Source organism: Mustela nigripes, chromosome 13, assembly GCF_022355385.1.
Source record: "Mustela nigripes isolate SB6536 chromosome 13, MUSNIG.SB6536, whole genome shotgun sequence".
Lineage (NCBI taxonomy): Eukaryota > Metazoa > Chordata > Mammalia > Carnivora > Mustelidae > Mustela > Mustela nigripes.
In genome coordinates, this window is record NC_081569.1 from 24,826,780 (window position 1) to 24,843,546 (window position 16,767).

General features: G+C 40.6%; 1 protein-coding gene across 1 annotated transcript in view; it reads left to right on the forward strand.

Annotated features, from left to right (window-relative positions):
• Nucleotides 1-16,767, forward strand: part of GABRG3 (gamma-aminobutyric acid type A receptor subunit gamma3) — a 643,721-nt gene that overhangs the window by 48,454 nt on the left and 578,500 nt on the right. The window contains exon 3 of the mRNA XM_059371735.1: nucleotides 160-227. Coding sequence (XP_059227718.1) covers nucleotides 160-227 — 68 coding nt within the window. The remainder of the gene's footprint in view (nucleotides 1-159; nucleotides 228-16,767) is intronic.

Consider the following 16,767-nt stretch of genomic DNA (forward strand, 5'->3'; position numbering starts at 1 on the left):
CAGGATTTGAATTGCAACTGCAAGGCAAATCCAAAAGAAAAATCCACCCCTTTCCCACATACCCATGAGGTGTTAGTGCATGAGTCAAAGGAGGTTGAATACTTCTTTCCTCCATCTCTCTGACACAAGGTGTTAACACACATGTATTTTTCTCCACAGTAAAACCAACTGTAATTGACGTTGACATCTATGTTAACAGCATTGGTCCTGTGTCATCAATAAACATGGTAAGAAGCTCTTTTCTTCTCTGATCTGAAGACCTTAATATTAGTTCTTACATTCTTGTTGTGACTTTCTGTTTGAGATTTATCATGCAAGTTTAAACTCACAACTGACTTCTTAAATCAATAGCATTGATTGGTAGTTTAAATATTGAAAATGGTTAAGAAAAATCATGCAGTGGAGTTTGTGATGCTAAGTGAGATGTTAGTGAGACATGGCTCTTAAAAGACATCTCACACTCCACCTTCTCCACACACGTATTTAATGCACATAGATTTTCAGGCAAGATTCTTTGCAGTTGTGCAGTCATTGACTACTTCTGGTTTCATTACTATTAGGAATAAATATAAATGACAGATTTTTAACTTTCGGTTCAGTTTTTCAAGACCCCAAAGAGCTGCCTTTTAGTGTTTCTTAGGAAAGGATCTGAAATTACCCAGATTATACTTTGCTCTTCAGTTTGAACTCTGGGGGTAAATAAACTGCCTTATTTTTATTTATTTATTTATTTTGGCAGGAGAAAGTGTGGTATCAAGTAAGTGATTTTCCTGAGTAGGGTATTCTCACAGATTTAGAAGGGAAATGAGCTTCAGAAGTAACTGCAGTGTGAAAGAAGGCCTTCCCTGTAAAAAGTGCTTAGCTATGAGCAAAGTGTTGGAGTACTGGAGTATATTAGCATAAAAGTGTCCCAGGAGGTGCTGCAGGCTGGTGTCTTGGCTCCAAGTGGAGTGTGCAAGGTTTCAAGAGCATGTATTGGCATTTGTGGACCCAGTGATGGCAGGAACTCTTGTATGCTGGGGGCCTTCTTTGTACTTTACTGCTGCACACTGGCTCCTGGATTTGCAGGGAGTGGGGTGAGGCTGAGGGTGGGGAATTGCCAAAATGCTGACTTAGATGCTGTCTTTTCATTGCAATGTTCTGTGGTTAGAAATAATCCCTCCAGAATTAGTAGCAAAAATCAGTTCTTTTCATTGCCAGATATTAAAAGTGTTCATCTTTTCTTTGATGATATAAAGTTTTCTATGTAGGGGTAAAATTATATTTATGGGTAACTCACTTAAAAAAATGTCATCCATAAATTAAGGATGGGGCACTGGCAAAACGGTGGGTATTAAGGAGGGCACGTATTGCATGGAGTACTGGGTGTGGTGCAAAAACAATGAATACTGTTATGCTGAAAAGAAATAAAAAACAACATGGTGAAATGAATAAAAAAGAATTCAGTTCACACAGCTTATGGGCTGCAGATTGTAAAATGTAAATTGTAAATGTAATATTCCCTTTCCTTGATAAGTAATGAATCAGTTGACCAAATAAAGACTGTAATCACTTCTCAGTTCATTTGTTTCTTATTCTGGAGTTTTATTTTCTTACATCAGCTTCACATTATTCATTACCCTTAAGTCTAAGACTAATTTATACCCAACACTAAAAAAGAAGTGCCTCCATAGAGATATAGTTAACAAAATTATTTTAGAAAGAGGTACTTGTATTTGTATATTGTAGGGAGTTTCATGAACTCCTATAACTTCATTGCCCAGGATTAAGCTTTGCTATTGAATTGATAAAAATTTCTGTCTGGAGGTCATAGCTTCAGAGGAAGAGGCAAAGTAAGTGACAGTCATGTACAGAGTGATAAGGACTCTGCTAATTCGCAAACACCCTCTTGGGAAAGCTGGCAACATTTGGAATAGATTTCTCTGATGAAGCCTCAATCTGAAGCTTGATAGATAGGCAGGTGTTTGCCACATGGGATGGCGAAGTCCTCAAAAGATGTCGGGAAGACAGGTGTGTGACCTGATTGGGGGGATGAGGGGCTAGTGTGCTGTTTGAAAAGGCAAGGGAGTGGGATATGGTTGGGGAGCTCTTGGACCTTCCTGGGACTGAGGCCCGAAACGTTTATGAAGAGTTGGGTTTCATCCTTAGTCAGACGTTGGCATTTGAGAAGTGTATTGACCCACTTCCATCTAAGATATGTATGGGTCAAATTTCCTAAGATTGGTTCATATCCATCAAGATCTCTAGTTAGACCCTTTCCTCCATTTTAAAGAGAGAGAGAGTAAGTGAGAGAGAGTGAGAGAGAGCTCGCAATTGCATGGTATACAAATGACAGTGATTTAAGTGGTGCATAAACAGTGTATCTTGGAACACTGAAAAAATAAAGTTAAATTAAAAAAAGGAAAAAAAATCATTATTTAAAATAATCCACTTTGATCCCTCATCAAGAGGGGATGAATGATATTAAAATGGTCTGAGGTGTTGTAAGACCTGAGAAAAATTCACGAGCATCAAAACCATTTATGTTCTGTAGCAGACACACCAAAATACTACTGTTATATTTTTAATAAATGAGATTAAGTAGATAGCTTTTCCAGTTAACCTCTCACTTAAAAAAAAAAAAAAAATATCCCAGGGGCGCCTGGGTGGCTCAGAGGGTTAAAGACTTTGCCTTTGGCTCAGGTCATGATCCCGCAATCCTGGCATTAGACTCTCTGCTCGGTGGGGAGCCTCCTTCCTCCTCCGTCTGCCTGCCTCTCTGCCTACTTGTGATCTCTGTCTGTAGGTGAATAAATAAATTCTTTAAAAAAAAATAGCCTGAATATTGTGAAATTCATTTGGTCCAATTTTTCTTTCTTTCTAGGAGTTAACTACTGCAGTGAAAGGGTAGACCAATAAATGTTGGTTGCCTTTTATTTTTAAAAGTGAAGCAAGTATCTAAGCACCACTGGGCAAGCTGAACGATAGGAAATGCATTGCTCTGGAAATAATGGCATGTTTATAGACCGTTCTCAGCAGAACTAGAGTTGTCTAGACGATCTCCCTGTTTCCAAGATAAATATTAATGTACTACTAACTTATGTCAGCTAAGCAAAGCATAAAGGGTAGGCAAAGTTTTGATAGAGAGATAGCCAGGCAGGCAAAGGCTTGTTTTATGGATATATAGCTCAATTAACCAATCTAGGTATATACAGGTACATTTGAATATTCAATTTGTATGTTCTCTGGGATGAATTTCTCTATTTCCTTTTTTTGTTTGTTCAGTAAACATTTGACATACAACTATTGTGTGTCATGCAAGGTGCTGAGTGCAGCTTAAGACAAAGATGAGTGAGAGGAGTAAGTTTAGATTCATAAACAAACTATGATGGTACATAGGGGGCCAGAACAGAGATAGATTCAATGCCAAGTGTCCCAGAAGGACAAATATCTCATAGCCCCGAGGGATGTTTCAAGAGGTTCATGAATTAAGAGCTTCTGAATTACTTTCTTTTTAAATTAAATGTTTAATTTTTAGAAAGACTTATTTTTTTAGAGCAGTTTTAGGTTCATAACAAAGTTGAGAGGAAGGTAGAGAGATTTTTCATATACCTCCTGCCTTCACACATGTGCAGCTTTACCCCTCATGAATATCAACCCCCTCATCCAGAGTGGTACATTTGTTACAATCAGTAAACCTATACTGACTTATTTATCACTGAAACATTCTAGTTTACGTTAGGGTTCACTCTTGGTAGTGTACATCTGTGGATCTGAACAAATGTGTGAAGATGTATCCACCATTATAGGATCATACAGAATAGTTTAACTGCCCTCAAAACCCTGTTGGTGAAGCTGCTTCTTAAAGGATGAACATTTCTAACTTGGAAATTTCCAAACTTCTAAATTATTTTTAATAGAAATTGTGCATCATTTATTTCAAGACTAGGAATCTGAAGATCAGGAGAGTATGCACATTTATTTTTGAGTGTTCCCCGTAAGCAGCATTTTAGGAAAAGAACAAAGAAAACTAATGCTTTGATACCTACACTGTGGTATTGACCTCATCTCCTTTGATCATCACAAGGTCATGGTAGAGAAGATACTGCTCTTTCCACATAGTATGTTTGTAACGATTATGTAAAGCTCTTGAAGATGGAGATCCCAGAGCAATGATTCCAACTATGATCAAATGCACTTCTGTAGTCAATATTGAAATACAGCAGTAGAACTTACGGAGTTTCAGCTTTAACTTAGAAGTTGAGAAGATGAGGTCTCAGAGTGAGAGTAATGTTAGAATTATTTTCCTTTTCTTTAAAAAAATAAATAATAGACTTTATTTTTTTTAAAGCAGCTTTAAAAATATGTTTTCAGCTTTATTGTGATAGAACTGACATGTAACAGTGTTTAAGTCTATAGTTTACAACTTGGCAATTGGATATATGTATATTGCAAAATGAGTATCACAATAAGGTTGGTTAACACCTCCATCACCCCACATAGTTACTCCCCCTTTTTTTGTGATGAGAACCCTTTAGATCTGAACAACTTTCAAATATATAATACAATAGTTTAACTATAATCAGCATGCTGTATGTTAGATTCCCAGAACTTATTCATCTTGATGCTGCAGGTTCGTACAATTTGACTGGTACATCTTTCCATTTCCCCCACTCCCAGACCCTGACAGCCATGATTCTACTCTGTGTTTCTATGATTTCCATTTCTTTAGACTCTACATATAAATAATATCATACAGTATGTGTCATTCTCTGGCTTACATCATCTAGCATAATTTTAAATTTATAGAAAAATTGGGCAGAAATCACAGAGAGTTCCCATATGCCCCCCCAACACACATACATACAATCCCTTTTCCTATCATTAACATCTCTCATTAGTATGGTACATTTGTTACAATTGTTAAAAGCATATTGATATATTATTATTAGCTGAAGTCTGTAGTTTATATTAAGGTTCACTTTTGGCGTTGTACATTCTATGGGTTTTCAGCAATGTATGGTGGCATTTATCCTCCATTGTTGTAGCACATAAAATATTTTCACTGTCCTAAAAATCCTCTGTGCCCCACCTGCTCATCCCTATGTTCTAACCCCCAGCAACTACCAACACTTTTCCTGTCTCCGTCGGTTGCCTCTTTCAGAAAGTCCTACAGTTGGAATCCTAGATTATGTAGCCCTCTCAGACTATTTTCTTCACCTTTGTTTTAAAGAGAACCAGTGCCAAGTCCTCTCAGGAAATCCAAGACACATAGTGATAGAGTCAAATGTGATGTGACTGTAATATCTGGTTGTGATGATGTGTTGCCCAGAAATGAAGGGGCTGTTGTACAAGTCCTGAGGGCAGGGCAAACATCACCAAAGTATGCTCCATGGCTTAGAATTATAAGACCTGGGGGAGGATGTGCAGCCAGGAGGAGAAGGGGAGAACATGGGCCCATGAAGCTTCTCGTCATGTCTATGAACCTCATCCCATCTCCTCTTGCTTTTGGCTACAGTTTTAAGAGGTGAAGCTAGGTGAGCATGTGGAATCATGGAAGCCCAAGAGGGAGGAAGGTGAGTGAATTCCATTACAGAAAAGTCTGATATGACTACAGGATGCCCATTGCTCATTAAAATTTTTCTGAAGGCATCTAAGCTCAGGAAAGTCCAAAGGAAGTGAAGCCTGCAGTGCCCCGAAGACACCCTTGTTCTGGTGTTCTTTGTATTTATCTGCTTAGGGTTTGTAGCAGTTTTGCATCTGTACTTTGATACCTTTCATCAGATTAAAAAAATATATATTGGCTGGTATTTCTTAAATCTGGCTTCTGCACTATTCTTTCTCCCTCTTCACTCTCTAATACTCCAGTCACATGGATGTTTAATATTTCTCCTACATTCCACTTGTCCTATATGTTTGTGGTCTTTTTGACATTCCTTTGCTCCAAGCTTCAGTCAGTGGAAAGGCTTCCAGCCTACCTTTCAGCAAACCATCACTCCTCATCTGTGTCCAGTTATCTCCAAAAAACATCTGTTGAGTTCTTAATTTCATCTCTAAAATTTTAATTTGATTGTTTCTAAGTTAGTTCTCTGGTGAAATTCTCTGTCTTGCAATCTATTTCCTTGAACACATTAATTATTAAATGTGGCTGATAGCTGTAGGATCTGGCTATATGTGGCACCAGTTTTATTGCCTGTTCTGTTGATAGGTCCCATTTTCTGATGTGCCTGATAATTTTGATTATGTGCAGAAATTTGCAGAGGCTTCAGGTGATGTTGTCTCTCATGTCTGGATGTCACAACTGGTGTGGTCTGGTCTGCAATCTTCCTGAGGTACTGTTGGGCTCTGTTTTTCTCCTACTCCAGGGCATACCTCCCCAACGGTCTCAAGTGAGGTCTTGGGATGCTTCTCAGGGCCACTCTAAATGGATCCTAAACTTTAGTTTTTATAATTTTATAATTTATAAATTTATGATTTTGACCAGAAAATGCCAACAGTTTTGCTCTTCTTTTTAAGCCATTTTTATGACTGCTTTTTAATTTCTTCTCTATGTGGCTTAATCAGTAAATGTATTGAGGGCAAATGAACGTTGTATGGCTCACTTCCCCACTATTTGTTTTCTCTGAAATCTTAACCTCTCATATTAGGACTCCTTGATTTCCCCAAACTCCAGTTTTGCCTCAAGCTCTACTGGGTTCTGTATTCTTAGCAGCTGCTCTCCACCCAGCTCCTCCACATCACGCACCACACTGCCAGGAAATAGGTTCTGGGGAGATGACTGCAAGTGGGAAATCTGGTCTATCATGGCCAGTCCACTTTCTCACCTCCTCAAATTGATTATTATTATTTTTTTCTTTAAAGAGAGAGGGAGGGGACGGAGGGGCAGACAGAGAAAGAGAACCTTAAGCAAGCTCCATACCCAGCATGGAGCTGGACATGGGGTTTAATCTCACAACTCTCAGATCATGACCTGAGCCTAAATCATCAGTTCAGCGCTTAACTGACTGAGCCACCCTAGTGCCCCAAATTGATTTTTTAAATGTGCATTTAAATTTGATTTTTATATGTGTATTTTATCTAGCTTTTTTGTATGTTCTTAGTGAGAATGTTGGTCTAGGACAGGCAATTTCCATCATTGTCATTCACATTTGGTTTGAAATTTTAAGATTTCTAATAATCAGCAAGGAAGTGATTTGGAGCCAAGAGGGAGACCCTAATGAAATATTACTGTAGGTTTTTTTTTTTTCTTGTTTTAGTGACCTCCCTGATTGCCTTCAGATTAGTGAAAAAGAGGAAGTTTTTTAGAGTCTAGTGTCTATGATTTCCCTATATAATGACTCTCCAAGAGAAATTAGAGGAAGTTAATGATGTCTTTCTTATAACAATGTTAGCTTTAGAAGATTAGAACACTTGTCTGTTATGTGTTGTTTAAAAAGAAGGTCTTACAGATGTGGTTTCAATATTCTTTTAATAAGTGAAAAATAATACTTCACACATACAGCTTGTGCATTTGAGATCTGGTTCATCACATGATAAAAAGCCATTTTCAAGCTAACAGCAGTAGAAATAATAGTATATAAAACATAAACTTTATTAAATAAATCAGTAGAATATACTGGAGAGCGGGCACCTGGCTGGCTCCGTCAGAAAAGCATGTGATTCCTGATCTTTGGGTCTTGATTTTCAATCCCCATATTGAGTGTAGAGATTACTTATACAAACGAAACTTTAAAAAAAGAAAAAGAATACACTGGAGGAGCCACACAGTGTAAATGATGATGATTTCTGGGATTTAGAAAATAATCTCCAAGATTGAAAAAGATGATGACATTTAAAGACTTTTTCAACTTGGGATCCAGCAAGCCTCATTCTGTAGCAGGTATCCACTTGACTTTGAGCCCTGATGCCAACACCCACTTCTCTTTTTGATTCCCCTAGTATTCAGTCCAGATGCCCTGATAAGTGTGTATCAGATGAATGAAGGGACAAAACCTGTTAGTATATATTTATGTGTGAACAGATACACATCTTTCACACTGCAAACTTTGCCATGCCTTTAGGTTACAATTTTATTAGTTACTAGATTAATTTCTCTTTCTCTAAAAATATTAGCTAACACTTTTCCAGTGTTTCCACTGTTGTAAGAAATTAGTCCTAATAATAAACCTGTGGAGGACATTGATATCATCACCCAAGCTTATGGCTAATGGAACTAAAGTTGTAACCCTCATGTCCTATCTCAAAGGCTGTCCATCTGGGAGGTGGTAGATCACTCACTCTTTGAAGTAAAAAGGTCAGTGTGAGCTATTCTAATAGACGGATCTTAAATGTAAAATCAGTGCATTTTAAACTTATACTCTATGTCTTGTTTTCTTTGTCCTCCTGTTTCTTGGAACTTTTCACCATTTTATACAAATGTTATTAGAGGTACTCCCTGGTAGGATGGGACATTCATGTGCATTGTGTGAATAGATGTGAACTTTTCAGTGATGTAAGAACAGTGTAATATCTATAATGATAATAAAGCATCTGTCCTTTGTTAGTGGTGATCTTGCACACAAACTCCTTCAAATGTATGAATAGCTTCTTATTTTTTTCATCTTACACTTTTCCATTTCTGTTGTGTACTTCACAATTGGTATCTGTCATTCTTCACAATATGGGCTCCATGATGTACCTCTGAGAAGAGCACCTTCTTTATGTTGTATATAAAAAGCATTTTCTGAAAGGGTGGGCCATTGAATTGGGACTTAATATTAAAGAATCTGAAGAAGTTCTTGCATCTTACCTTGATGAAGTACTTATAAGCCCCCACACAGGTCCAACTTGCCTAGAGGCAGAAAATTGCACTCAGTTTGCTATGGCCTTATTTGCACCTGTGGTAGGATCAGAAGGACAGGTATGTTGTGCTGAAGTGTGGCTTCAGGTGGCAGGGTACAATTATTGGCTCCTAAGAGGAGTTGGTCACATGTATCTTCCAGAGAAGTCCCTCCTATATAGCATTATGGAGGATGACAGTAGGGACTGGCAAGGCTGAGTTGGAGAAATATCTGAGGATTATTGTGTAAGCCCAGGGTGAGAAATATGAGTCCTAAACTTGAATAGTAGTGGTGGGATATAGAGGTGAGTGTGGACTTGAGAAATGTAAATTTCCAGACATGAAGATTGACCTCATGCAGGCATTAAAGAATGGGAGAAGTCAAGGGTGACTCACAGCTAACAAAGTTTGTTAATCCAATAAATATTACTGAGCACCCACTATGTGCCAGATGCTGAGGCATGTAATAGGGCAAAATGTTTGTGTAATAAACCACAAAAGGCCAAAGTGTTTATGCAACTTCAAGTGCTACAGCATAAAACATTGAACAAGCACAAACACTATGGCTTCAATCTGTGGGCAGATCCACAAAGAAATAAAACACGTAGATGTGACCACACACTCAAGGTTTCCTTATATGAGAGTGGAGCGAGCTAGTAATGATTGCTTTTTGATGCCAGATCACAGTGAGGGCTTTGTAGAACATAGTAAGTTGTTTGGATTTTAGGAAGAAACCTATGGAAGTTACTAAACAGATAAATTATGCAGCTTATCTTTCAAAAATGATGCTGTACCCTGACTCTGCAAAGGGTTGAAAGGCCAGCTTTACCCCTGTTGCCCAGCTCCCTGGAAGCAGCAGAAAGCATCTACAAATCTTGTTAATGAGACCTGCAATGGGCTTAATTGTACCCCCCATCAGATCCCTCCTACTTAAATTAATTTATTGAAATATTTTCCCCAAGTACATTAGAATGTGACCTTATTAGGAAACAGAATCACTGTAAGTGTAATTAGTTAAGATGAGGTCATACTAGAGTAGGGTGGGCCCTTATCCAACAAGACTAGTGTTCTTATATTAAAAAAAAAAAAAAACTGGACATAGGTACGTGCATAAGGAGAACACCATGTGAAATTGAAGGTAGAGATCTACAAGCCAAGGAATGCCAAGGATGGCCAGCAAGCCACCAGCAGCGAGGAGAAAAGCCAGGAATGGTGTCTCCTTCACAGACCTCAGAAGGAATCGACACTGACAACTCCTTGATTTTGTGGTTCCAGCCTCCAGAGATGACCCATTTCTGTTATTTGAGCCCCCCAGGTTGTGATACTTCACTGTGGTAGCCCTAGTAGCATAAGACAGGGCTCATCCCATATTTTGCAGGTTCTGGTTATTTATAAGAGGTTGTCACTTTCCATGTGACCCTGACTTGTTGCTTCAGGAGGGCTGTAGTTTACCCACTACCTTTACCCTTCTCTCAGGGCTCAGCGTCACAGCAAGGGTGACTGACCGGTCAGTAAAAGCAGGTGTAGCTTCCCTCTTTGTATAGCTACTCCCCTAGCAAGGTTGTATTTCATATTATATTCTAAATCTAGGACGGTCCTAGGAGTTAGGGATTATTGTTCCACTTAATAATGAAGAGCACAAGACCACCCCCACAGAGATAAGTAGAAGTCCTACTTTAAGTAGTTCTGAAGCCAAGGCTGGTTCTAGAGGTGTGAGGGGGTGCTTCCTGAATCTCCCACTCTGAGAACTGAAGATATTCTCTGGTTTTGCAAGAGCCAGAGCTGGGACTTGTGACCAAGCTGGCAGCCATTTTCAGCTCACCAGCAGTGAGACTTCCTAGGTGGGCAAAGAGGCTGTTGGTATGGATCACTGGACATGACCCATGGCTGTGAGAGATTATACAGAAGGGAGAATTGCAGTCCCTACTCCCCACTGCTTCACTTAGAAAGGCAACCACTCATGTCAGCTCCTTCTGGCCACTCTGCCCCATTTCACACTTTGAGATCTGTACAGCTTGAGAATCCCAAGGTCAATGTGAACATCAGATATTATGGCACCCTTATAATTGCTGTGGCCAGAATACCGCCGCATAATTGATAACCACTTACTTTCACATCTGTCTTTCTCATGAGACTCAGAAATCCCCCAGGGCATGGGTTTGTATTTCTGTCATCCCCTGACTAGCACAGATGCAGAACTCAGAGCAGACTTGCATTTGGTGGGTGAGGTGCTATGGATGAATGACAGAATGGATGAAGCCCTCTGAGAACAGAATTGTGGGGGTAATATTTAGGGATGTCCATTCTAGAAGGCAGTACCTTTAGCATCTTGTTCACTAACAAACCTAGCTTCTGCATGATGCCAGGCACAGAACACTAAATACTGGTATTTACTGGAAGTGCATAATTTATCCTTTGTATCTAGATTTAGGAGGCCCAGAGTTGTAGGCTGCTTTCCCTCATTTTACCTCTTTTAGTACCTGCTATGATGCTGGTCATGTATGTGTCTTTGTTAGATGGTCTTAACCAAGTAAGGAGTGCAGAATAGTCATCAGGAGTGCTTGGAGCTTGGCCCTCCCAAGGGCAGAGCATGGATGCAAAGGGAGCAGGAAATGTCCAGAGAAAGAGTAAAATGTGGGCATATGTTCTCTTCCTCATTTGTGAAGAATTAAGAGATGAGCAAGAGAGGCTGGTCTTTGGAAAAGATGCCATGCTTTCCCTCTGAGCTTCTAGGATTTCAGGTGGCAACAAAGAACACCTTATTTGCTTGGGGGCTATTAGCCGTTCATATACCCTGACGCAGATCCAGGCTCCAGCAGCTGTTGTCTGGCTTCTCTTCTCCCAGCCCAGTCTAGGCTAACCGGGATAGGGGCTCTTTATGGGCCCCCTCAACCACCTCCTGTCCTCCTCCCATTTAAGGCTTTCCTTTTGCTACCTGGAACTTTACACCAGAAACTATTTTCTTTGTTTATATCTTTAATATCTTCTGCTCTCTTCAGGTTCTCACTTGTTTTCCCTGGGTTACTTCAGTTTCCCGACTGGCTTTCTTGTGTATAGTATTCTTTCTCTCCCACATTGTCTTCAGACAGGTGCCCCAGTTGTCTTCCTGGAGGTGGGTCTCAGCTCGTTGCTCCTCTGTTGGAACACCTTGTGTGGATCCCAGGTGTCTGTGGAATAAAGGCTCCTCCACCAGCACTGTATGTCTTATACAGTTTGCCTCTAGTCTCTTTCAGTGTCACTACTCACTGTAGTCCCAGAAACAGGATGCTTTCGGCATGCTGAACTAACAGACTTTTTCCAATTTCCTATTCCTAGCTCTGGCCTATTCTCCTCCTGTTCCTCTCCTGGAATGACTGTCCAATTTTTCTTTCTGTAAAGATCACATTCACTCATCTAGGCTCCCCACATTCTTTCTGAAGACACCTCACCACTGCCATTCAGCTAATTCCTTTTTTGCAGCTACCATTGCAGAAAAAAAAAATCCTCAATTTTGGTGTTCACCTCATGTTTCTCCATATTCCTACTAGTGGCATATATGTCTGACCCCTAACATTTTTCATTGCTCCTGGAGTTCACTTCTTGAAAACTATTCTTTTTATTTTTTCTCTTGCTGTCATTTTCCAGGGTTCTGTGCACATAGGAGAGGATTAATAAGTGTGTACAGGTTGGTGAAATTCAGTCATAAGAAAATAATCGAGTAGGAAGTAGGTAATAAATAGTAAGAATTAATTCAACTTTGAAATTAAAGAGAATTATTTTTTTAATTTTTTTTATTTTTAGAGAAATTATTTTTAAATATAGGTATCTTACTCTAGTCCTAGAAAACTCCCATTGTGGAGTTTCCTTACACTTATTTAGCCATGTACCTAAGAGAATCTGCTTCTTGTGTTTTCTCCCCAGGAAGTTCTTTATTAAGACACTTTTGTCCTCCGTTGTGCTTCTGCCATCCTCATGTTGTTCAACTTCGTTCTCATGTCCTTGAGTCTGCCAAGTCTTTGCTTTGGTCATACAGCTGCCTCACCGTGCATGTCCCTGCACTTGGTGTCACCCCGCAGCTCATGGCAGCAGAGCCGGGCCCGTTAGGATGAGGTGCGTGCCCCAGGTGGGTTGAGAGTCCAGTTTATTCACTAACATTTCCTGAGTTTACTGCCCTCAGGTTGCCAGGCAGTCACCCAGGACGAGGAGGAGCCTAAGATACACTTCAGTCTGTATAAACCACATTGCTCACTCTTTCTTTGTCTACTCCTGAAATCCTGCAAGAGGATAGAACTGGAGTGAAACAAATGGCTGGCCCTTGGAGGCAAGCGGGTTGCACCTTTGCTCTCAGAGAGCAGAGCCTGCTGTTTCCAGGTCACCAAGGTGCCCCAGTGGAAAACAAGGTGCTGGGGGCCTTGTTGAGGAGAAGAAACATGCATGCAGTGTCCTCTTTGATCTCTTCTAAAGTAAATGTCCTACCGTTTCATGAGCCTATGACACAAAGAGGAAATTTTATAATACTGAAAAACCTCTTTCAAAATTTCCTACCAACAATTAATTGTGCCAATGATTTGCAATCACTCACCTTTTGTTTCTAGACTCTAATCTGCCCATCCTTCTCTTTCATAATATTAAAGTCTAAAGATAGACTTGTCCTTGGAGTTACGCAAGGAAATGAAAATGAATTATCAAAGAAAGCAGAAAAATACTGTTTTCCTTTCTTTTCTTTTGGCTTCAAAGTTACAAGTTAGAGATTTCAAGAAAGACATTTGAATAAGGAAACCAATTAAGGCTTAAGCTTTTAAAAGGAATTTACATGAGATTAAAAAAGAATGACCCTGTGAATTCAGTTTCCCTTTCTTTCTCTTCTGGAATTGTCCAGTCTTCTCTAACTAACTCTGTTTTGTTGAAATTGACCAGCAAGACCCCCTTCTCTAGGAGGAGTTGACCTTCGTGTCAGGTGTACTGAACCGTGAAAACTCTTCCAGCATCCAGTATTTAAGGAGTATCCATGGACAGCATTTGTTGAAAATCTCTCTCTCTGTCTAGCATTGCTGGGCAGGCTAAAAGTCATAGAAGAGAGAGAACGTTAGCTGCACTCTGCACTGTATACAGTGCTCCTTATTTGGAAACTTCTGATTTGAACATCTTGTGAGGTTTTTTTAGCCTAAGCTGTAGACATGATTTCTGACTTCTTCCTAGATTTTGTGTGGCTATCTGGTAACTACTCCTCACTCAACAAATTCTTTTTTTTTTTTTTTAAGATTTTTATTTATTTATTTATTTATTTGACAGAGAGAAATCACAAGTAGATGGAGAGGCAGGCAGAGAGAGAGAGAGAGGGAAGCAGGCTCCCTGCCGAGCAGAGAGCCCGATGTGGGACTCGATCCCAGGACCCTGAGATCATGACCTGAGCCGAAGGCAGCGGCTTAACCCACTGAGCCACCCAGGCGCCCTCACTCAACAAATTCTTAACTGAACATCCTTACTTATCAGTCCAAGTTCTTGCTTTTTGGTTTCTCTATTGTTAGCAACATATTCTTTTGCAAAAGCAGCCTAGTCAAAACAAATGTACAAAGTCAGAATCAACTTTGATCTTGTGTCTTTTACTTTTCAAATATGTCTTGTCACCAGGTATGCTGTTGTTGGCACAAGTGATGCTACCAGCATGAAATCAGAGCTCTAAACTTATCTCTGAAACCACAGGAAGATACTATGAGAAGAAAAGTGCTGCCAGTCCAAGGACTTAGGTCACTGCAGTCCCTGGTAGAGCTCTCCTGGCCCTTAAAGTGGTATAAGAAGTCCTCAAATAGGTCCTCTTATCCATGAAGGATGGATGATATCCTCCAAACCCAGCTCTGTTCCTACATGCAAGGCAGGTCTCCGTTTTGGGGTCTTATTTTGTGGTGTATGATTTCTTTAAAGGAAACTGAGGTAGAGAGCCAAAACTGGCTTCAGTGACGGCAACACCCAGATGGCCTAGCTTGATGCAAAGGACTGCCCTGATGGATCCCCTCTGTATCCACACTCTCACTCTTGATGGAAAATCTCATACTTAATGATTTTTCACCTGAACTAGAGAATTTCAATCGAGTAGCTCTAGAGCCCCCCCACCCCCACACTATTTTCTAAATTCTTACACAGAATCAAAATATATAAAATGGGTGGATGTTTGAGCTTCTCTGAGGCAAGAAGGAGGAGGAAGCTGGAGACATGCCACTTGGACCCTCCCACCACCTCAGGAAGCCACCTGCTTTCGGAGGCCCATAGAATGTCTTCTGAAAATCCCTCACCTAGAATGCTACAGCTCCCTCCTGCTGCTTCAGATTCTGGTGTCTTCCTTCTGTATCCTTCCTGGACATGGCTGCCAAGTAACCTCCAGAATGTGCAAAGTAAGCTGACCATCCCTCTGCTGAAAAGTTTTTGAGGAAGTCGCATTGCCCTTTCATGTGGTTGTGTGATTACTGATGGCTCCCTTTCCCTGGGTACCATCCTTGGCTCCCTGCCTTCCCTTCTACTTGCTGGCACGTCACCAGGTGTTGCTGGCATGATAACTGCAAGAGGCTCCCCAGCCTAGGGGCTCTTGGTGACTTCTCATAGCTGCCTGTTCACATTCTTTCTATGTGAACAATATTTTTGGGCTCAGCTCCAAACTGCTTGCCGTGGATGTCAGGCTCCCCACAAGGTTCATGGGACTTGTCCCTTGGCTGGTGCCATTGCTTCCACCAGGAATGCTCTCAGTCCCTCTCTTTGCCTGTATCAGTGTTATTGTGCTTCTCCTCCCAAGCAGTCTTTTGCCATCATTCCAGGCTGAGCAGCAGACTCTCGGGAGTGATTACAGAGCCTGGTACAGATGTGTGTTAGACACTTAGCGGATACCATTGTTGACTTTCTCTCTGTAGGTCTGTGTGTTGTATTTAGTGGCAAGCCTTTATGGGTGGGGTCCCGCGTTTGCAGGGCTCCAATGGCTGGCCCTTAGCAGATGGCTCAGTAAATATCTTTTGCTCTACCTGAATCTGATTAGCTTGTGCATGCTTCTTCCACTGCCTGAAAGTTCCTCCCTGCCCAGACAAATAGATTTCCATCTTTTCAGCACAGCTCCAACATCTATTACTTCTTTAGTAATGTTTTCTTCAGCAAAGCCCAGGAGGAATTGTTGATTGAATTGAGTTTGGTGGACTACTTCATTTTTCTACAACTCAGAAAAACACCATATTTTTCCCCTGTTGCTTGGATGTAAATATGCATTTCTCCATCAGTATATATTTCTCTATCAAGTCAGGAGTATACAGTTAAGAATGGATAGCTATCTATTGCAGCATAATCTATTATCTTAACAGTGACTTAAGATGACATATTTCTTGTGTCACTGTTTATGTGGTTAGAAATCTAGGAACAGTTGGGGGCATCTCTACCCCAAGATCTCTCACAGGCAAATGAGGCCAGACCTTCAGACACATCAGTGTTTGACTGGGTTGGGGGAAGGGTCCATTTCTGACATCACTCACATGGCTGTTGGCAGGACTTGGTTCTTCACTGGTTGTTGGACTCAGGGTCTCAGTTCCTTGCTGGCCTTTGCTAGAGCCGCCCTTAGTTCTTGCCACATTATTAGAGAGAGGCCAGAGAGAGTGAGGAGGGAAGGAAAGAAGGAAGGGAGAAAGGAAGGAAGATTGGGGGTAAGAGAGGAAGTGTGTAAGAGGCAAGATTTTCTTATCTAATTTGGAGGTGATACCCCATCACTTCTGCCATAGTCTGTTCATTAGGAGCAAACCATTAGGTCCAACCCACATGGTAGTGGGGAATGTTCAAGGCCTGGAATGTCAGGAGGAGGAGATATTTGAGAGCCATTTCAGAAGCTAATGATCACACACCTGCTTTATGCCAGTCACTGTGCTGGTTTTCGTCAGTACTGTGAAAACAGCCATGAAACTTCCTCTGTTGTGCTTCAAGCAGCTGTGCACTTGGAACTGCAAACCAAAAGTAGACATGGCCTC